At 38.8% G+C, this 23967-nt stretch overlaps 1 protein-coding gene and 1 long non-coding RNA gene across 2 annotated transcripts in view; both read right to left on the bottom strand.

Annotated features, from left to right (window-relative positions):
- Positions 1-23403, bottom strand: part of slc5a8l (solute carrier family 5 member 8, like) — a 95705-nt gene extending 72302 nt beyond the window's left edge. Inside the window, exon 1 of the mRNA XM_039749347.1 lies at positions 22765-23403. Within this exon, the coding sequence (XP_039605281.1) occupies positions 22765-23106 (342 nt within the window). The 5' untranslated portion in view covers positions 23107-23403. The remainder of the gene's footprint in view (positions 1-22764) is intronic.
- Positions 8815-16032, bottom strand: LOC120526260. The gene is made up of 5 exons (XR_005633106.1): positions 15983-16032; positions 14171-14263; positions 13957-14049; positions 11594-11692; positions 8815-8856 (listed from the first exon to the last, which is right to left on the bottom strand). It is a non-coding gene; the product is annotated as an uncharacterized LOC120526260 (long non-coding RNA).
- Positions 23404-23967: the final 564 nt, after the last annotated feature.

Raw genomic sequence — 23967 nt, 5'->3', positions numbered from 1 at the left:
CCCTTGAAAACGCCTTGGTGAGTTGCTGTGGACTCACAGCATGGAGCATTTCAGTTCAAAGATCTGAATTGTGGGGAAAATCGATTGAAGTGGGTGTTTCAGAACATTTGGAATATTAAAACAATTGGGACAAGAACGGGCCATTCAGCCCAACAGAGCTCGCCAGTCCTGTCCACTTAATTTTTCCACAATAACATCAACTCGAGTTTTGAAAATCCCTCAAGTCCTTCTGTCTACCGCACTACTTGGTCACGTATTCCAGGCGTCTGTGGTTCACAGTGTCAAGAAAAACTTCCTAATGTTTGTGTGAAATGTACCCTTCACGAGTTTCCAACTGTGTCCCCGTGTTCTTGATGAGCTCATTTTAAAATACAATAACCATCTCAATCCACTGGACTAATTCCCTTCATAATTTTAAACACTTAAATCAGGTCACCTCTTAATCTTCTTTTGCTGAAAATCAATCGGCTACAACCATATGGCAATGGGAATAACTGTGCCATGTCCTAATCAGATTCATATTACTTCCATATACAGTCAACCCTTGACGTACGACCGGCCTGACATGCGAACAACTTGATTTACGACCCAAATTTTTGTTTTGGTTTACGACCAACATCTTGCGTTACGACCCTAATGCGGTCACGTGTATCCGCTTGTGCGATTGTAAACAAACAGCCGAGAGCGTTCGTAAGCGTCAGTCGGAGCCCAGATACATGTGTTTGTGGACGTAATTTCAAACAGTGCAGTGATTTATCTATATATACAGTATAATTCACTAAGACCATGGCAAGCAAGACGCATAATTTCTAAGGAAGGAAGAGAAGGTAACGAAGGTAACGAAGGTAAAGAAAGCGATTGTTAAGGGATGTTAGCTAGCAGGCTGGCGCGGCACATGATGATGTCATCAGGCTGAGTCGGCACCGGCTTGCTTTGGAGTGAATTATTACAGCAGTTCACAACACGGCCAGCTCTGAACTGAGTGCTCGACTACTGTCATTATTAACTTGAGAAACAGCGATCACAGTCGAAACGAAGAAGGAAATTGTGCGGAAATATGAGAGTGGTGTTCATGACTCATCTCACTAACATGTAAAGCATGTCGAAGTCCACCATCTCGACAATTTTACAAAGAAAAGATTTGCATAAGGAGGCTCCTTCTAAACAATAACCACCTTCCGTTTCATTCTCCTCGTCCTCCCTTCCTGCAGCCCAAAGATGTCAAATTAAATGGTGAGTACAGTATGAAATTGTTGTTTCTGGTAGAATAGGCACTTTTTATAACTTTTTGGTTAGTACATTAGAACAATTATTGGTGTTTTGGTAAATTACGCACATTATACAACCCTTTTTTATTATGAAAAGGTTAAATAAGTGTTGCTGTGGGAGGTTCGGAGCGCATTATGGGTATTTCCATTATTTCTTATGGGAAAAATAGTCTTGACTTACAACCAACTTGAGTTACAACCAGCCCTCGCGAACGAATTGAGTTCGTAAGTCAAGGGTCCACTGTAAATGAAAGTTTGGTGATGGGGTCAAAATTGAGTTAAGCTCAGATTCTGATTCTACATTGTTCAAAACATCAAGAAACATTGATTTTAGCTGTGTTTGTTTGTCGAAACTCAAAACTGATTTTCAAGTCTTAATGTGATTATATTCATTAGAAAATTGCATTGTGTTGAGCTCCGGAATGACTACATCTTAGCAAACATACAAACATTTACAGCAAGCGGTTTTCCGAGATATCCCCTGCCTTGAGGGACCGGAAGAGGGTCAATGCCCACGCTGGATCACGTGGGGGCTGCCTTCCTGGTTGCTTTGGGGACCACGGGTAGAGGGCTTGGAAGCCCAACCCTGTAGGGACCCGTGGTCACCGCCAGGGGTGCCCCAATGCCTTGGGGACCCTGGACCTCAGCACTTCCGCCACACCAGGAAGTGCTGGGGGGAAGAAGAAAAGGGACACCCGGAGAGCTTCTGGGAGAGCAGCCAGCATTTCCGCCACACTGGGGCGTGTCCTTGGAGGAATGCCGGGACACACCTGGAGCTCATCCGGGATGATATAAAAGGGGCCGTCTTCCGTCAGTCGAGGCTGGAGTTGGGTGGAAGCAGGACAAGGCAGGAGAAGAGAGAGAGAAGGCAGCCCGAAGGAGAAGGCATTGTGGGTTGGCCAGGACTTTGGGGTTTGTGTGCACTTGTGAACATTGTATATAATTGTAAATAAACGTGTGGTGGTGGAAAACAACATGTCTGCCTGTCTGTGCCCGGGCCACGTTCACACCCCATTGAACATCCATCTATGTATCTGTATAGAATGATAACTTCAGAAAGAAATTAAACTCTTTTTCAAGGATATCGAATCAAGTTTGCCTTTTTACAGGCTCTGAGCTTATTGCTTTTGGTCCACTTTGTCTCAATACTTATCTCCATATCCTTCAAAAACGGTGTGACCTATGTCCCAGAGTAACTGCCATAGAAATTGTTTAATTTAACCCGGGATTTACAGATGCTGTCAAAGAAGAAGACAGCTGACAGATTGTTTGCTCTACCAGGGCACATGCTGGATGGTGAAGACTTAGAATGAACACACACACACATACAGACACACACACATACAGACACACACACACACACACACACACACACACACACACACACACACACACACACACACACACACACACACACACACACACACACACACACACACACACACACACACACACACACACACACACACACACACACACACACACACACACACACACAGACACACACACACACATACAGACACACACACACACACACACACACACACACACACACACACACACACACACACACACACACACACACACACACACACACACACACACACACACACACACACACACACACACACACACACAGACACACACACACACACACACACACACACACACACACACACACACACACATACTTGTAAAGTCTACATAATGAGGACACATGACTGGATCATGATTTGTGGGGACAGCACATTCTGAAGACTGCTAGGTCTAGCCTGTTAAATTACATATATTAAAGCTTTATTCTAGGTATGCTGAGCATTTTAAATTCCCTAAATAAAATTCATGGACAAATTGACTTTTTACCGACTTATGAGGACATGTTCAGGTATTTATGTAAAGCTAGGACAATGGAATACACGCACAATCACTCAGAATCGACCACTGTATGGGGACAACTTGCATATTGGGGACACTGATTTACATATGCATTTTGTCAGATATAAACACACTATAGTAAATAATTGTTCCTTTACAGATATGTGAGCATGCTTTTTGATTTCTTAGAAATGTATATTAAACATGCAGTTTAAAATTATCCTTTAAATTATAGGTAAAAATTTGTTCCAAATATCTGAAACCATTTCCCATAATTATTTTATTTTTCCTTTTGAATCTGTGCAAGATTATAGTTCAATTTACTTCTGACATTTTCATACAGTATGTATTTGTTATCTTATATTTTCTCAAACTTATGGCCTGGTTAATTTTATATAATTATATGGCTATTTAAGTACTGCCCACCACTCATGCCAGTGAAGTTGAAATAAAACAAAAAATTCCTTTGTCTCAACAGTTCTGTGATTATGCACACATCCAATGTGTTTGTTTGTACTTACTGCAAATTCAAATTATTGAACATTTATTCCATAGTAACATTTTTAATTCCTAATTCAGTTTATTTTTGCTGCCTTTCCTAACTTTATCAACTCTGAATAAACAAGGTACAAAATAGGCTTAAAAGTTTTCTTTCACTTTTACCACATGTATAATATCGTAATGACCAAACAGCCAAGTGTTCAGTAGCTCTAATAGAAAATGAAACTGCAGTCATCATTTTAAACCATAACAAAGTTATTGAAAAACCAATCGAAACTGTGAATCTAGAGAATACTACAAAAACACACTGTAATTAACTATGGAAAGGTGGCTCTGTTTTTAATTTCAATATCACATTTAATACGATTTCAGCACTATAGCCTCCATACCAATTCTAGATGTCAATTTTAATCCCATATTCTGTTCTTTTATTTTTTGCTTCACTAACATAAAATGATACACCTTCAGCCCATCCCACCAGGGTGAATTTCACAATTGTTTAAATTTCAAGGTCAAGGTAAATAGAAGAAAAGAATAAAGGATAGCTGTCCATAATATAAAGCTCACGTAAGATAACAAAATGAAATTTGTGAAAAACCATCTTTTACACCAATCAGTTACAACATTCATTAATTAAACCCTTCTTATTTGCAATGGTGATGGACAGGTTGACAGACGAGATTAGACAGGAGTCCTCATGGACTATGATGTTTGCTGATGACATTGCGGTCTGTAGTGATAGTAGGGAGCAGGATGAGGAGAGGACCTGGAGAGGTGGAGATATGAGAGGAGAGGAATGAAGGTCAGCAGGACCACCAAGACAGAATACATGTGTGTGAATGAGAGGGAGGTCAGTGGAATGGTGAGGATGACGGAGTAGAGTTGGTGAAGGTGGATGAGTTTAAATACTTGGGATCAACAGTACAGAGTAATGGGGAGTGTGGAAGAGAGGTTAAGAAGAGAGTGAAGGCAGATTCTCTGTCCCAGTCATCTATCCATCCCAACGTAGCCCTTGTCAGAGTTTCTCAGATCCTTACGCTTGCCCTCTTTTGCTGTTTCTACCACATCACCTTCAAGAACTGACTGTTCATTTGCTGCCTAGTGTATCACATCCCTTGATAATTTCTCCCATCCCTTCACCTCTCAGTAGCTTTAATAGCTTTTGATTGGTGTATTTGTTGAACAAGCACGTGCTATTAAATGAAGATTAAAAATCAAGTCAGTACTGTAAACAACCACCACTTTCAATTCAGTCATAATATTCAGACAATTAATTTGAAACTAAAAATAATATAATGCACTTTTTTTTTTACTGTTTTCAAAAGATGATCACTCTCATTAATCTCATTGATTAAGCCACAAATTTGCACAAATAAATAAACCATGGCTCTGTCTGAAAAATCTCCCTATTTGAGAGATGTTTACTGAGGCCAAAAGAAACATTAGCACGATCATGTTATACTTGTGAAGCACTTCAATAGTGTGCGAATAAGAAATTAACTTAATTGTAGATTGCCAGATATTATTCAGTTCAACACCTGTTAGGTCTTTAGCAATTTTAAATGAAAATTTGAATACAATACTTGTTCTGAATGTAACATCTCCAATTCATTGACTATCATTAATCAACAAACAAACAAGCACAGCACAAGAGACACAAACCTGTCCATATTATTAATGTTTACACCTAGAATTTCTACTATGAATCAGCATTGAATTCTTTAAGAAATATTGCCCTCAGTGACGTCTGTTTTATGAATCTTAAACTCAAGTCCTCATCAAGAAGTTAATATAAAAGAAGCTTGAAGCTAACAAAACACAAAAAATGCAGATGGCATTGTTGATCTTCTGGCATATAAAGGACCATTTTAAGCGTGGTCCATCAGGCCACATTGACACTTTGTGCAAATGTACAGCTATCTACTAAAACTTTTGACAGTTGATTTTCACAAAGCTCTGAAACAGGACATGGGAGAATATAACAAAAGATACATCTTATTGCATTCATAACCCCCACAAGTTGAGTTCAACTGAAATAAAGATTCATTCAACAGATAAACTGTAGTTAAATATAAACTGTGAATTTTATGCCACACAGAATTCTCTAGTTTTACACACAAAAGCTAAATCTACCTTATAAACTCTCTTGCCCTTGCCAACAACTGGACACCAGCACTGAACAGTTCTGTCCAAGACATTATTGACATTAGCAGTGGAATGTGTATGTTAAACAAAATAAAAGTCTTGGAGAACGTTTTAAATTTTATTTTATTAAATAAATCAGTCTCACAAAAAACACTACATAAACATCTTAACATATAAACTGAGGAAGCATGTTGTAAAACATTGAGTAAATTTAATTTACATTATTTACATTATTTGAGAGTTAGAAGAAATGATACCACTGTAATAAGACTGGTACATCAGATCAGAGGCTTGTACTGTATGCGAGTCTAACCAACATGTTCACAGTGATTTTCTTTACAAATGACAGGTAATCTGTTCAATGAATAAAATGAAAATGTCATACTAATTTATTTATATCTATATTAATATATTAGCTTTATATTTTAACATATGAGACAGATGAACCAGCCAGGAGGCCTGTATGGATAAGTAGCCTGGAGCGACTGGAATCCCTGCTGGGATAGATTGTATTCCCTTTACTAACTGGAAAGCCTTCATGGCTGAATGGTGCGGCACATTCCGCCCAGGATGGTTGCTGCTTCACTTTCCGGTCAGGAGGACTTAAGGGAAGGATACAGGGAGACTACCTCTCTGGGCTGTGTGCCCCTAGCACCAGGTGGTGACATCCATCTGTAGGGACTCCCACGTGTGCACTTGTAGGGCTGCCCAAGAATCGTAGTCCCGATTGGCAGCCCTGCTATGATTTTTGGCAGCCGCCATGGAGAGCTACTCAGGAAGGACATACCTATTCTACAGACGGAACATCCTTACAGCAGTCAATATTATAGCAGAGATGCCCATCAGGTACTACAACTCCCAAGCAGTCCCATAGATGCACACATGGGATGGCCCTAAAGAGGGATGTATCCACTTGGGACTTCGGGGTAGCACACTGCATTGAGAGACAGACTCCTCCACCCTTCCACTAAGTCCTACTGACCTGGAATGGAAGCAGAAACTACCCTGGCCAGGGTGTGCCTCCATCCACACCATCCATCCATGAAGGCCTCCTGCCCAGATAATGGAACATCATCTATCCCAGTAAAGATTCAAATTACTCCAGGCTGCTCAAACATACAAGCCTCACCAATCAGGTAGGAGACCCACACCCATCCTGGCTGGGATGCTAGCCCATCTGCAGCATCTGTTACTTTTTGTGTATATATATATATATATATATATATATATATATATATATATATATATATATATATATATATATATATATATATATATACATATATATATATATATATATATATATATATACATATATATATATATATATATATATATATATATATATACATATATATATATATATATATATATAATAAAATAAAACTTATAAATTAACCTTTTTTAATGAGAAAAATAAAATGCACCTTCATCCTGGCTAAGGTTCACTGTTACTACTTGGCTTTGAAGAATAGCCTTCCATGCATACAGTATTCCATTGTGAAACATCTCTACATTGACAACTCCAGTGTACTAATTATGAAAAAGTAATTAAAACATTAATCCAAAGCATCTAATTAAACGTTCATTTATCAATGTAAGCAAAAAAGCAACTGATGAATATTAAAAATTACAATATTTACTGGCTTCTGTACACATTATATTTGAGTTACATCACCTCTTAGTAACAAATATTAAAACTGAGCACCCAGACTCAAGTTCACAATATTCTTTCAGCCAGAACATTGCTCACATTATACTAAATATGCAATAAACATACATAACTGAACCTAAAACAATGTCATCATAACAAAGCCAAATCTAAGTGTAAAACAGCACGATGACCTTGAAGCTAATTTGTTTTGGAATTACCTCCCATTTCAGATATTTGACACTTGCTTGATCCAGAAATATTTAGATTTCACTATTTCAAGACATCTTAGCTTCAGCTGTAATTGCTCAAATATATTTGTAATTGATCTGAATTAATGAGTACTGCAATATTTGTAAACGTGTGATCAAATTGTATGTTATGAAGAAGCAATTTAATTTAAAATTAATGTGTACGGAATCAGTAAATATTGCAGGTTTTCTGTATTATAAGTTTGCAGTATGAAATAATTACTCTGATTCACTACTGGTAATTCTTTTAAATCAGTAACCCAACACCAGTGCTTTCTACCCTGAGTAAAGCTACCAAGGCCCAAGTCTCCTGGTGGCACCACACAAGTTAGAGTCACTGTCCTTGATTGAAATAGCCTGTAAATAACCGTGTGTATATCTTTATGTAAGTGCATATAAACGTATGAAATACAAATTATTAAAGAGCAAACAAGTAACTGGCTTTGTGGAACTGTTGCTTTCAAATACCATGAAAAGACCTAATGTAAACTGATTAAATTGTTTCCCATAACTAAACTTTAAATGAACACCTTTGATAACGGAAACACTTGTTTTAAACCTTTCTCTTCAGTGAGGTAATTCGGTTTTTTATATAGAATTTCACACCCAGCCAATCTCTATTTTTGAGAGCTTGTGGTTCATTTTGGATGCAGGCCTCACACTCTCTCTTTCCTGGCACTTTACATATATTTATAAATTTGGCCAAATGTTTTTCCACTGCTCTTCTTTCTTCTTCTTTCCACATTGTCCTCTTCACTCGTTTACGACCTAAAAATTGCACCACAAAATTCCAATTAGCAGAACATAAACTTCTGTATAGCTTAGTTAAAAAAATAATCTTTATTGTAGCACTGATGTGTACTCACCTTGGCAAACACTGTTAACTTTTGTTTCCTGAACTTGGCCATGTGCTTGTTTCATCTGCTTTACTTGCATTTCTAAACAAAACATAACCAACTATGTTACAAAATTTCATGAATTATTTAACCTAATCAATTTAACAAAATTTTGTCAAATTATTTTAGAAATAGTTAGAAAGCCATAAACTTTAACACCAATGGATTTACAAAGTAAGGTAAAATGTACAATAGCTTACCTGCATCACCTTCATGATCACTCAATTCTTCCTCACTTTCTGATGTTTCATTTTCAATCACTACTTTTTCTACAGTAAAAAAAGATCTTTTAATAAAAGTCAAAGAAAAAATAGGAGCTACTTTTAAATACATCACTATACACGACAGTCAAATACAAAACTGAACTTTGAATACTGAGAAGGAAAGTAAATGCTTACAAAAATAAAATTGGCTCAGGAATTCTGGTAGAGATGTCTACTAGTTAGGAATGTAATTATGAACATATTCATGTTTGAATAGTTTGGTATTTCTATCTATCTATCTAAATATTGTTCACTTCAAGTGGACCAGGGCCATTAGATTAGGTTAATTTCAGAGTATGTCTGTCTTTATTGAAAAAGTGGGTTTCTACAGTACACTAAATTATCAGCATGTGAGGCATACTTCAAAATCATACATTTTGGAACATTTTTGTATACCCAAAGTGGAGGTGGAAAGGAGGAGGTGCCCTTGTCATGTCAAACATGACACATCTGCCAAAATTCATAACTATTTTACATTTACAGGTGTTGTCTTTGCTATGCAGTATGCCAAGTTTGGCTATGCGTATGTATACACTAAGGCAGATAGAGAGAAAGAAAATGGTCATTACCAGTTGGATCAATGGTGATATCCTCCAGATTTTTCCTTTAAACTCTCCAAGGCGCCCAGTTTCAAGAGCTAAGAGAATTTTGCTGATCTTAGCCAACTGCAAAGTGCCTTCTGGGAGACGATAGTATTGCCTGTGTACTCTAATGTCATGCCCAAGGAAATCAGCCAGTTGATCCAATTCTGTATCGTTCAAGTTAAGAACTTTTGACAGAGTTGCCACGTGTTTTCGGAGTTTGGTTGATGAAAGTGTTTTAGGACTTTTTGCTCCACATTCTTTGGCAAAAAGTCGAATATAATCAGATCCACGAAAATGAGATAGAGCTGAAGGTCTTGCAAACATATAGTTGTTGTCACATGGCACACCACAAACTTCTCTTTTTTCTGCAAGCAACTTCATTGCTCTGTGCATTGCTGGGGACAGCAGTATAGGAACCTTCCTTCCACGCTTGCCTTTAATTTCAATTCTGATAAAGTGATGGCAAAGCTTTTGCTCTAGTTCTGAAAGAGCAAGAGCAATATCTCCATGCAAATCTGATACATCTCTTAACAAAAGGTATTTAGAAGCATTCTGGAAACTTCTCCTTCTCTTCTGCGATTAAACAAAATAATTTGTGTTAAAGTGACTTTTGCAAGGTTTGCCCAGTTTCTTGCAGAGGCCTCAGCTAGAAGATTTTTGTAATTTTCTTCTTGTTTGTCATCAAGATACAAATGCATTTTTTTCACATCTTCGGTAAAAGGCAAAAGCTGAGGTGCATTCCACTTTGACTCTCTCAAACATCTTAGGGCTACAGATGAAATTAGCTCATTCCACTGGGTTTCATAAATTTTTGGAAGCTTTGAGCATTTTTTTCCATCATTTCATTTCCTTCTACCATTGCCTGGGCTTCCACTATATTGGCTATTTTCTGAAGGCTGTGGCCAAGCTTCAGTGCTAATGAAGGAGTTTTCATTGTGCCACTCTCCTGGTTGTACCCAGCAACACATTTCACTGCTGTTACTACATGTGGAAAGTTACATGGAATTATGAAGTCTCTCATATTTTGCAATGGTGTTATTTGTCTTGCACATAACAACAAACGACCAAGCTCTCTAAGCTTCTGACGAATGTATTCATTTTTAGATATGTCTGAACCGAGCCTGTTAAAGAGATGTCGTGCTATTTGTAAAATGCAGGGATCCTTCTTGACTACAAGTGAAATGTTGTCTTGTATCATTTCACTCATTAGCTTCCAAAGGCCACTGTCAACACCAGGAGGCACAGGTTCAGCAAATGCACACAAAGACTGGACCCTATTTTTTCCAGGTTTTGGTTGGTCATGTTTTCTAAGCTTGCAATGTTTCATGTGTCGCCAAAGATTGTTTCTTAAATAAAAACCCTGACAATTTAAACAATGCATAAAATCGTTAGATGGCAAACAATTTCTAGGTTGTCTTCGAGGTGCGAGCATTCCTTTCCCCATTTTAAAACTTCCACATTGTGAGCAAAATTGCCTCTGTTTGAAGAAGATCTATTTGAAGTCTTCTTTCTTTTGATTTTCTTGGAAACTGGAGAGCTTTAGCAACTTCAGTCTCATTGCGATGAATTTGTTCAATATGCCTGGCAATTTTTGCATAGGACTTACCACAGAAAAGGCAAAAATGTTTTTTGTCATATACTCTTCTTCCACCGGTTTTTACAGAAACTGCCTTTACAGATACTGGATCATATTCTTTAATTTCAGAGTCTGAAACACTGGAATCAGGTACAGTTCTATCACACGTGGAACATGACGCAGAGGATTTCTCATCTTTATCTATTTTGTCATTCATGTGTGCTGATAAGCAGTCACTACTGCAGTCTGGACTACTCTCTTCTGATGACTTAGGAATGTAGTCATCATCGCTGTGGTTCATACTGGAATCTGATGACTCAGAACAGTTTTGAAGCATCTCCTCGCTCACCTATTAAAAACATAAGAAAGCCATCTAGAAACAAATCCCTATACTGCATACTGATTAACAGGTGTTGAAAACTACATTATTTGATTAATGATTGCTTTGTTTTATATTTATTATTAATAATGTATATACATGAGCAATTGCTTAATATTTCAAAACCCACTATCAAATACTCACTGTTATTTTTATAGTGAAAATATTGAATTATAAAGTTTATGCCATTGAGGTATAACTTACAATAACACTGTCAGAGCGCTTAAGTTTTGGCACAGTACAGTCAAGCTCTCTCTTTTCTAAAGAAACTGGTTCAGTGTCAGATCCACTGTTGTCTTCAGTCTGTAAAAATATAATTGGGTGTCATATTCGTTTGACACACATTACGATGTGTTAGTATTATTACTGTTGTTATTAGCAATAGTAGCAATATTCCTACTATTGCTATCATTGTTGCTTTTTACTTTTACACTTTGCAAAGGCCAGTTACAATCAAATACTTTCTGCTCAAATAAGTGTTAAGTGTCGTTATAGGCAATTACAGGGATAACAGAATACCAGATTTTACATTATGCTGTACATAATGTAAATTAAATGAGATTATGCTTAATACATTTTTCAGGCCAAATCTTGAATATTGAATATGGAGACAAGACAACAGTTCATTAGGTCTTAAGAATAAGTGCAACACATACAGGAGAGTCAACTTTTCTTCATTAACTATAATTATTAGAACTAGCATTTATAGCAGTTGATTTTTATTATGGCGACCTAAATGAATTTGAGTGAGGTAGAAGTACTGAAGCACCACCAACAATCCTAGTGAGAACTTGCATATACTTCAGTTCACATTCACTGTGGGGACATAGAGTAAGGGGTGAGCAGGAGTTAATCTATCTTTTATGTAGCTATACTTGTGGGGTCTGACACATATTTCAGGTCACAAACACTGTGTGGACCTAAACTAAGTGGGTGGACAGTGGCACAAGAAACCCCATCATCACTAACTAACCTAGTGGGGACTCACACACATTTCAAGTCACAACCATTGTGTGGACCTAAAGCAAGTGGGGGATGGTAGCACAAGTAACCCCATCTTCAATAACTGCCCTTATGGGGACTTTCACACATTCCAGGTCATTTTCATTAAGGGGACCTCAGTGAAGTAAAAAGATATTTTAGGATTTAAAACACAAGACGCTGTCCTTGTGGGAACTCACACACATTCCATGTCACAAACACTGTGTGGACCTAAACTAAGTGGGTAGACAGTGGCACAAGAAACCCCATCATCACTAAGTAACCTAGTGGGGACTCACACACATTTCAAATCACGACCATTGTGTGGACCTAAAGCAAGTGGGGGATGGTAGAACAAGTAACCCCATCTTCAATAACTGCCCTTATGGGGACTCTCACACATTCCAGGTCATTTTCATTAGGGGGACCTCAGTGAAGTAGAAAGATATTTTAGGATTTAAAACACAAGACGCTGTCCTTGTGGGAACTCACACACATTTCATGTCACAAACACTGTGTGGACCTAAACTAAGTGGGTAGACAGTGGCACAAGAAACCCCATCATCACTAAGTAACCTAGTGGGGACTCACACACATTTCAAGTCACAACCATTGTGTGGACCTAAAGCAAGTGGGGGATGGTAGCACAAGTAACCCCATCTTCAATAACTGCCCTTATGGGGACTCTCACACATTCCAGGTCATTTTCATTAAGGGGACCTCAGTGAAGTAAAAAGATATTTTAGGATTTAAAACACAAGACGCTGTCCTTGTGGGAACTCACACACATTTCATGTCACAAACACTGTGTGGACCTAAACTAAGTGGGTAGACAGTGGCACAAGAAACCCCATCATCACTAAGTAACCTAGTGGGGACTCACACACATTTCAAGTCACAACCATTGTGTGGACCTAAAGCAATTGGGGATGGTAGCACAAGTAACCCCATCTTCAATAACTGCCCTTATGGGGACTCTACACATTCCAGGTCATTTTCATTAAGGGGACCTCAGTGAAGTAAAAAGATATTTTAGGATTTAAAACACAAGACGCTGTCCTTGTGGGAACTCACACACATTCCATGTCACAAACACTGTGTGGACCTAAACTAAGTGGGTAGACAGTGGCACAAGAAACCCCATCATCACTAAGTAACCTAGTGGGGACTCACACACATTTCAAGTCACAACAATTGTGTAGACCTAAAGCAAGTGGGGGATGGTAGCACAAGTAACCCCATCTTCACTAACTGCCCTTATGGGGACTCTCACACATACTTCAGGTCATTTTCATTAGGGGGACCTCAGTGAAGTAGGGTGGGCAGTAAGAAATGCATAACAATGACACAGTTCCTGTGAGGATTCAGATATATTTCAGATCACTCTCATCATGTGAACATAAAGCAAGTGAGGAATGTAGTTAACTGATCTTATGTGTAATGACTATATAATTTTTAAACAAAACAGCTTTGTGAAATAAACTGTAGCAGATTAAAATTTAAAAGCAAAATAAGACATCTTGCCATTAAAAGATATATACTGTGTATTTCTAGTTATATTTGCAAATTAAGTAAAAAAACTGTACCTGCTCATTAGTAATAACTGCTTCTTTCTCTTGAGGTTCAGAAGTCTTTTCAGCTAAGCTATGACTGAGGGTCTTCTCTCTTCCATCAGGGTTCTGAGAAGGCAAAAATAATTAAATGATTAGTGAAAAAAATGGATAATATATAACATTTTACCATTAAGTGTTTAAAGTATTTGTCTAATAAAAAAAAGTTTAAGGCTATAAAGAATTATACCTGTTCATCAATAGCAAGAGTGCCTTTTACTTGTGCCAGTGTAGGCTGTTGAGCCAAGATCTGGCTTTGGGCAACATCCCTTTCCCCAGTGCCCTAAAAACAGAATATTGATCAAATGCATAATAAAGGCAGGTATGCTGTTATCACTTTCCAGTCTTACATGCAATAATAATACTTCTAATACTAAAATGAACTTACTGGTTTCCCACTTGATGAAAGATGTTAAAACCTTTGTTGGATTTTTAAAATATATTTTGTCATAAATACTGTATGAATGCCCAAAGTAAACCTTTGATAGGACTTGACCGTTCCTTATAATACCTAATTCTCATTCAAAGATACTGTGATTCAAAAATTGCACTCTGAATCAGCAGTAGTCACATTTCTATATGCACTATATGGTATGTACATGAAATGTTATTTCATATGGGTTAATTTATATTTTACATAATCCAAAAAGTAGCCTATTACAATGAATATGTTTAACTTCAAAAAAGCCTAAATTGTTCATATAAAAATTAAGTAACTTTTCAGTTACTTGAATAGTTTCTGGGTTTCTAGGTCTTGTAGATGGTTGTACATTTTGCATGATTTACATGATATCACAAAACGATAGCCATACTTTTCTTCCTCTTTAAACAACATTTATTCTTTTGGTGTGTGCACTTAATTTTTCTCTCTGTCACATGTTTCATTCAGAATTGTTTATGTGCTACAAAAGTTGGAAACAAGTTTCACTAAGTCATACACTGTGTATGTTTTCTGAAAATTTATAGTGCAAATATCAAAATTATGCTAATGAATACTAATATGTTCTTGTTTAGGAAAATCTTTACAATGAGTCTGCAATTAACGATTTTACCATATATTTATTCTTTCCTCTCTTAGTTTCCTATAATTAAGTGTACACCATCCATTTTCATACCTTTAATTGAAATTGTGGCACTATATTTGTGTTTCTTAAATTTATTATCATATAAAAATATATTTCCACTTCCAATCACACAGCTTTATTATCTAAAAATAGTGCAATAAAGTATATAGACTCAGGCAATGTAACAAATTGCAATGCATGTATACTGTGTACTATTGGTACTTCTTTAATAATATCTTAATTCAGTTTTTCCCAAACTCGGCCCTGGGGACCCCCTGTGACTGCAGGTTTTGTTCCAACCACACTCCTAATAAGTGATAACACTGAGCTCATTTAATTAGCTGGTATTTTTTTTTTATTCGACATTTCGAAAAGCAAAGCAGCATGATTTTTACATTTAAAAATATTTCTGCTTTTATGATATATTTAAATGCTTAACTCTCTTTTGTTGATTTCATTATACTTTGCCCTTTATCTGTGCAGTTTTTCCTCCTTCGTTGTATCTTAATAATGACAATTTAAAATGAGCAGAGCAGACACCCAGGCAAACAACACGGAATAATCAAAGGCTGCAACTACTTTAAAGTCAGACCTACTAATTAGTATAATTATTAAATAGTGGATAAATAAAACAATTAGAACACCTGGAAAAGTAGAATGAAAATCACGATGAAAACACTGTTAAAAAGAAAAAATACATTATTCCTATATAACTGCTTGGTACATTTTAATATTTTTTTTTAGCAAACTTATTTTTCTAATTTCTGTATTGTTCCCTAAACACAGAACTTGGGAAATATCAGTTCACTTAATTAGTCCAGGAGTTTAATTAAAACAGAAGCTGCAGCCACGGGGTCCCCAGGACCGAGTTTGGGAAAAACTGTCTTAATTTATTAAAATAAAATGCCTGTATACATTAATAATGTAGATTTAGTTACCTTGTCATTTGTCTGTAATGATGATGACACAATAGTGCCTTTTTCTTTTCCCTGCATACAGACACAAAAATAATTTCTTCACAGGTGACAACAACCTAAGCTAATCCTAAATACATAAATAAAGACTACAGTTCTTACCTGTTTTCTCCAAGGTCATGGTCCATCTCCATAGCTGTATGTGATTTCTTCACCAGGAAGAATATCTCTTAAAGCAAACAGGCAGAGGTGTGGCATTCCATCTACTGCCAGTTTCTTGATTTTGCAGTTTGGACTTTTGTGGTTGTCATTTATCATTCTTCCAACAGAGCCATCATCTTTGGCTCCATCAATGCTGTAACTGCAGTACAGTTTTAATACATACTTAAAAATTACTAATATATATACAAAGTATATGTAAGGCATACACACATCCAATTTGCCTCATGTATTAGAACGGGTAGTGCTCCGTGAAATTATCGTGTAGCACATCTGGGTCTGAACCTGAGAGGATAAGCTCCCCACTTAATTGGAAAGGTCTACCTTGAGAAACTGACATAAAAGCAGCTCCGCGATCGTTTTGTTGCAGACAGAGCACTTGAAGCACTTCAGACACGTTTCCAGGCTGCTACAATTCATCTGCCCGAGTGTGCAGCCGCCAGCGTGTTTCACAGGAAAGGTGGACAGTGGGCATACGAACTGCCTCTGAGGCAGATAGGGGCGTACAGGGGGTCGAAACAGGTGGCGGATTCCACTAAAGTGCTTACTAACTGCGGTGTCTGAGAACGTGGATCTCGGAGCTGCTTCTCCAGGAGTCCCACCACTTCAGACAGCATAAGATATTTGCGTTACACATGCGCTATCAGGTTGTTATTATACCGTTTTTTTTAAATGTTAAAGCAGATTTGTTGTATATATCATAAAGTATTTTATTAAGCATTTATTTTTTATTCGGAGACAGGGAAACCTGATTATACTGTCTGGTAGTATTACTTTGTTCTGCCGTTTACTTTCATTCTGACGTTTTGTTAACTATTGCAATATTGACTTCGGAAGAGACCGTAATACACTTTCACCATAAATTAGACAAATAAATACAGCTCACCACCAGCTTTTCCCATTCCATTTAAAGTCGAAAAGAAAGACGGCTGCGGCAGGATGGTACACTCGCCTGCTCCTCTCGCTTTCAGCCCTGTCTATTAGTCGACCGAGGTACTTGACCACAAAGTGTCCCCTTTCCAATGCGTCCACCGCAAAAACTCCACGTCCTGCGAACGATCGAGTATGTGAAACGTAATTCGCTAATATAAATGCGATGTTAATAATTTAAGATAATTAATTGGTTATAAACAACTTACCCTTCTCTGAACTGATAAATTTAATTTCCAGATGACCTCACATACCGAATTGCCTCGCTTTCCGGATTTATTCGTTGTCTTCTCATTTTCAACATATTTTTCTCTCTATGTATGTATATATGTACATATGTACATATAAACTCCCGAATATAAACACGCATAATTTGTGTTTTAAAATGAAATGCATAATAAAGCTGTCATATAAAAATAGCCAAGCAGGATCTTCTTAAAAACGAACAAACACAAACTTTTATTCAAGCAAAGCTTTAAATAGATAAAAACATCATCTTCATTGGCTAATAATAATAATAACAACGATTAACTACTTACTCTAGCATAACATTTATTAAAATACTGTTTACCTTTTTTAACAGTTTGTGATTTATCCTTTCGGTCTTTCAATCTTTCCTCCATATGCACGCACCTAATGGGACATCCGGTGTTGCTGCCATGTGACCAAAAGTGTGCTTAATCCTGCAGTACTGCAAATGTCTGTAGGTGGTTTTAAAAACTGTGAGCATCCAGCCGCAAAACACACTGAAGTACCGCAAAGTGTCTGTAGGGGTTTTACACACTGTGAGCATCCAGCGGCAAAACACACACACAAATTTTACTCATTGAAATATGAATTTTGGGGTCATGGTAGATTTTGATGGTACACACCTTAGGAAGCAATTTTGCATTAATTATAATGGGCAGAATTATGGGGACCTCATTTTTGGTCCCCACTTGGTCAGAGGTCCTCACTGTGTTGGTGTGCAGTCAGGCGTATGTCCCCATTCAGATAGCAATGCAAACACACACACACACATACAGACACACACACACACACACACATACAGACACACACACACACATACAGACACATACACACACACACGCACACATGCACAAGCACAGCTAGACCTGTAAAAATCAACATGCACAGACGCTCTGAGCCACCACTGTACCAATCTATCTATGCAGCTTCTTTACTTCATTAGAACCGAGGTGTTTAGTTTCAAAATAGTTGTCATTGAAGTTGTTCATTTGATTTCATTTCAGGTTCCCTTTACCCTACATTTATTTGTGTACTGTGACAGATGGCCAGTGTCCTTTATCGGCCAGGATTTCACCATAACGGAAAGACCAGGAGAGCAAACATATATAGGACACTACCTCCTACAGAACACTAGATGGCAGCCTCCCTGGTTTGCTACAACACCACGATTTTTCCCACAGGGCATCATGGAAATTGGAGTTGTGTAATTCAGCCCTGTTGGGTGCCGTGGGTGCCACCAGGGGGAGCTGCAAAGCTCTACTTTGTAACTCAGTCCCAAACCTCCGAGTGCTTCCAGACCTCACTAACAAGCCATCTGGGGTACTCCCAGGTGCAGCATAAAAGGGGCTTCCTGCCTTCACTCAGGGAGCCAGAGTTGGGAGGGAGAGGATGACGCTTGTCTGAGGAGGAGTGGAAGCAGAAGGAAGAAAGGAAGGAGAAGAGAAGAAGCAGAAAAGACATTGCTGTTATATTTTGAATAAACCCTGGACATTGCAGGGCAAACACACACACACCAAGCACACACTAAGACCAATTTCACATCGCTTATCCACCTAACCTGCACCCAGAAGAAACCCACGCAAACATGGGAGAACATGCAAACTCCACATAGGACATGAACTCTGGTCTCCGTACTGAGAGGCAGCAGCACTACCATTGTGCCACCATGCCGCCCTGTGCACATCACAAATACCTGTATTTTGTAAGTTAATGTTCTTGCCTGTATGTTTTTGAACACTACAATTGGCTGCTTGTTGTAAAACATTCTAGGGGTCCGTGCCGGGGGTCGTTTTCAAATTAAAAAAACAGTGTGCTTTGGTTTTATGGGTGCCTGCAGTTTCGGAGTGGGGTGGCTGTGGGATGTGCAGTGTGGAGTCGAGAAACTTGTTTAATTAGGTCAGCTGTTCCATATCAGCAGCTAAATAATGGAGGCATAAAGGAGAGCAGGCAGAGGAAGATGGGGAGGGAAAGTAGAAAAGTGCAAAGTGCTACATGTGGGCAAAGGGATCATCAATGATAAATACAAGATGGGAGGCACGGTCATACAAGAAGAAACCTCTGAAAAGGATTGGGGGGTTTATGTTGACGCAACATTTTTTATTAATTAAGCAATGCGCAGAAGCCATTAAAACGGCAAATACACTGTTGGGTTATATGATAAGAGCTGTTGAATATAAGTCAAGGGACATTCTGCTCACACCATATAATGCACTAGTGAGGCCACCTTGGCATATTGTGTGCAGTTCTGGTCACCACACTACAAGAAAGACATGGCAGCACCTGAAGCAGGGCAGAGGAGATCAACCAAGAGCATCTCAGGACTTAAGGACATGTCCTACTGTGACAGACGCGGAGAATTAAACCTGTTTAGTCTCAAGCAGAGAAGATGGTGTGGGAACCTCATCAAGGTGTTTAAAATCCTTAAAGGCACTGATAAAGTAGATCCAGATTATTCAAAGTGTATTCAAAGACATCAGTGGAAATTGGGAGGAAGTGCATTTAAGACTGAAGCCAGGGAAGCACTTCTTAATGCAAAGAGTTGTGGGGTTTCTGGATCAAACCATCAAATGAGACATGGAGTTGAAGCAGAAACCTCAACAACCTTTAAGAAGAATCTGAATGGGATATCGGGAATGGGACAGCTTAGGTATTTAGCTAAAAGAACAGGCTTGATGGACTGAATGGTCTCCTCTCGTTTGTCACATTTCTTATGTTGTATGTTCTTCTGAGAGAGAAAAAAAATGTAAAGAAAAGGTTTGTGCCGTAAAGAGTGAAGATCAGGTGAATGAGCCGGTACAGAGGACAGGAGGCATGGCGGTCAGGAGTCGTCCTTCTGGGGAGTGAGAGGACTGCACTTTGGATGAAAGGTGGGACGCTCCTGCTTGAGCGATCAGGGTGCCGCAGTGGCTGAAGGGATTCAGAGATCACCACGTTGATGCTGAAGGAAAGCTGGTGGGGCCACTGAGCTGGGCTTGGGCTGAGGTGGCTGGACGACACGTGTCGAAGTCTCAGGGCACAGCTGAGCGCACCTTATGGGTGAGCTGGGGCTGAGTGAAGATAAAGAGAGACACTGGGGACCCCTGGTTTTAACCCTTCATTCAGATGTTTTCTTTAATCCTCACAAAGCATTGTGTTTTTATTGACTTTTTCATTTAAAGAAGCCCTGCAGTGTATGGCTTTGAACATTGCAAATAAAAGCATGTAGCATGTCTTACACCATCCCTCATTGTAATGTGTCTTGATTCGCACCAGTCTATCTCGGTATACGTCTATCGACTTTCTGGGTTGAAGATGAAGACACAAGATGAAGCCAATCCAGAGCGTCACAGTATTGCATTGTCACAGTGATTTCCAGTTGTATCACTAATTTACATGAAAGTATTATACGGAGTTTTGGAGTTATCATTTCTATGGACAATGCGTCCTGACACACGCACACACATACAGTGGGATGCAAAAGTTTGGGCGACCTTGTTAATGTCATTATTTTCCTGTATAAATCATTGGTTGTTACGATAAAAGATGTCAGTTAAATATATCATATAGGAGACACACACAGTGATATTTGAGAAGTGAAATGAAGTTTATTGGATTTACAGAAAGTGTGCAGTAATTGTTCAAACAAAATCAGGCAGGTGCATAAATTTGGGCACCGTTGTCATTTTATTGATTCCAAAACTTTTAGAACTAATTACTGGAACTCCAATTGGCTTGGTAAGCTCAGTGACCCCTGACCTACATACACAGGTGAATCGAGTATTTAAGGGGGTCAATTGTAAGTTTCCCTCCTCCTTTAATTTACTCTGAAGAGTAGCAACATGGGGGTCACAAAACAACTCTCAAATGACCTGAAGACAAAGATTGTTCACCATCATGGTTTAGGGGAAGGATACAGAAAGCTGTCCCAGAGATTGAAGCTGTCTGTTTCCACAGTTAGGAACATATTGAGGAAATGGAAGACCACAGGCTCAGTTCAAGTTAAGGCTCGAAGTGGCAGACCAAGAAAGACTTCGGATAGACAGAAGCGACGAATGGTGAGAACAGTCGGAGTCAACCTACAGACCAGCACCAAAGACCTCCAACATCATCTTGCAGCAGATGGAGTCACTGGGCATCGTTCAACCATTGGGCGCACTTTACACAAGGAGATGCTGTATGCGAGAGTGATGCAGAGGAAGCCACCGCACAAACAGAGCCGTTTGAGGTCTGCTCAAACACATTTGGACAAGCCAGCTTCATTTTGGAATAAGGTACTGTGGACTGATGAAACTAAAATTGAGTTATTTGGGTATAACAAGGGGCGTTATGCATGGAGGAAAAAGAACACAGCATTCCAAGAAAAACACCTGCTACCTACAGTAAAATATGGTGGTGGTTCCATCATGCTGTGGGGCTGTGTGGCCAGTGCAGGGACTGGGAATCTTGTCAAAGTTGAGGGACGCATGGATTCCACTCAGTATCAGCAGATTCTGGAGACCAATGTCCAGGAATCAGTGACAAAGCTGAAGCTGCGCCGGGGTTGGATCTTTCAACAAGACAACGACCCGAAACACTGCTCAAAATCCACTAAGGCATTCATGCAGAGGAACAAGTACAACGTTCTGGAATGGCCATCTCAGTCTCCAGACCTGAATAGAATTGAAAATCTGTGGTGTGAGTTAAAGAGAGATGTCCATACTTGGTAGCCATCAAATCTGAATGAACTAGAGATGTTTTGTAAAGAGGAATGGTCCAAAATACCGTCAACCACAATCCAGACTCTCATTGGAACCTACAGGAAGCGTTTAGAGGCTGGAATTTCTGCAAAAGGCGGATCTACTAAATATTGATTTCATTTCTTTTTTGTGGTGCCCAAATGTATGCACCTGCCTGATTTTGTTTGAACAATTATTGCACACTTTCTGTAAATCCAATAAACTTCATTTCACTTCTCAAATATCACTGTGTGTGTCTCCTATATGATATATTTAACTGACATTTTTTATCGTAACAACCAACGATTTATACAGGAAAATAATGACTATTAACAAGGTTGCCCAAACTTTTGCAGCCCACTGTATATGCAGACATCTCTCTGACGAGTGGTCAAATAGTGTTTGGCAGTGCCTAAAGCATACAAACCCATTAAAAAAGTCAAAATTTTGACCTATGGTATTTGTGGATAAAAAAACTATAAAGTGACTCACAGTGGTAAATACATGGCTGCCAAGTTAAATTCAACTTTCACAGCACAGTTTTTAGAAAATAAAGGAAATTAATATTGAAGGAGGTTTGATTTCTCTAGAAAAAAGAAAGGAAGAAGGTAGAGACCATAAGGAAAATGTCTAAGGAGCATCCCTCATTTCCACCTCACCACTACCTAAGGTGATTTTGAAAGTTAATTAAAGAATGAAGGACTCCACAGTTACCTCATATGTGCTGGTGATGCCAAGCCGGTAGAAAAGAGGCACAAAAATCTCTGCGCTGATTGTTGACATGATACTGTAGGAGAAAGCAAACAGCAGAAATGGTGCTCCAAACTGGTAAGCCTCTGCAGGAGTGCCAATGACCGTGATGCCAGACATGAAGCTGGCTGTCAGGGACATGGCCACGGGTAAAGCGCTCAGCTGACGCCCGGCCAGGAGGAATTCTTTACTGCTGAATTGACGCCGTCCTGCCAGTGCCTGGTAAACCCCAATCGCCAGTGCAATGGCCAGAGTCACAATAAAGACCACGTAGTCCCATGTCGAGAACTTTCTCCCAGTGTCCATGCTGATGAATTATCTCCACTTGCTAACTTGTTCAGAATCTGTCATGAGATGTGCATCCAGTTGAAAAGCATTTGAAAGTAAGGCAGACCCGCTTATTTTAAAAAGTTGCCCTGCCAGCCGCGTGAAGTCAGAAGTGGGACATCGACCATCGCTTTCTGTTTCCAGCTGTACGAAAACCCAGCCTCCAAAGTGTCCTAGAGGGGCATTTACAACAAGGTAATAAATAATCTATACTTGAAAACTTTCAGAAATGAAGAATTCACAGGACCGCCTTCTCTGAATGTAAATCCACGTCGGTTTCCCCCAGCAAAGCCCTATTGGATGATGTTTTAACTCCAGGAGGACGAACGGAGAGCGGATCTTTGTTTTAAAGCATCAGTCCCAGGTGCTCTCACTAATCAGCAAAGGAGAAAGTAAATAAGGAAAGTTTCAAAGGTTTTATAAATTCACCAGAATTCCTGTCACCTCTATAAATAATTAACCTTCCATAAAAAATGAAGAAGACTGGTAAAGTCCACGTTAAAGCGTTTCACTGACCTTTAAGAAGTTAGGAAATTCATCAAGCATCCGCTTACCGAACACTCGACAATGGATGTGAAATGGCTTACTTGGAAAGGGTTCAACATTTTTAAATGGGTTCAAATTATCTTATTTTTTCCCTGCATTATACGGTTAGAGGAGTAATAAAATTAAAAAAGGGTAAGCATTACATGTATAAAAGAAAGACTGACCTAAAAAATCAATATAAGGAGGTCATGTGCCCCTTCTTATTATCAAGCCATCAGTACATAACTGAATTCAAGTGTACTGTGAGCTACAACCTGTTACAGCAGCAAAGGGCAGCACTTCATCTTAGGACAC

This window comes from Polypterus senegalus, chromosome 3 (genome assembly GCF_016835505.1).
Source record: "Polypterus senegalus isolate Bchr_013 chromosome 3, ASM1683550v1, whole genome shotgun sequence".
Classification (NCBI taxonomy): Eukaryota; Metazoa; Chordata; class Cladistia; order Polypteriformes; family Polypteridae; genus Polypterus; species Polypterus senegalus.
The sequence above is the reverse complement of the archived record's forward strand: the minus strand, read 5'-3'. Positions and strand labels throughout refer to the sequence as shown.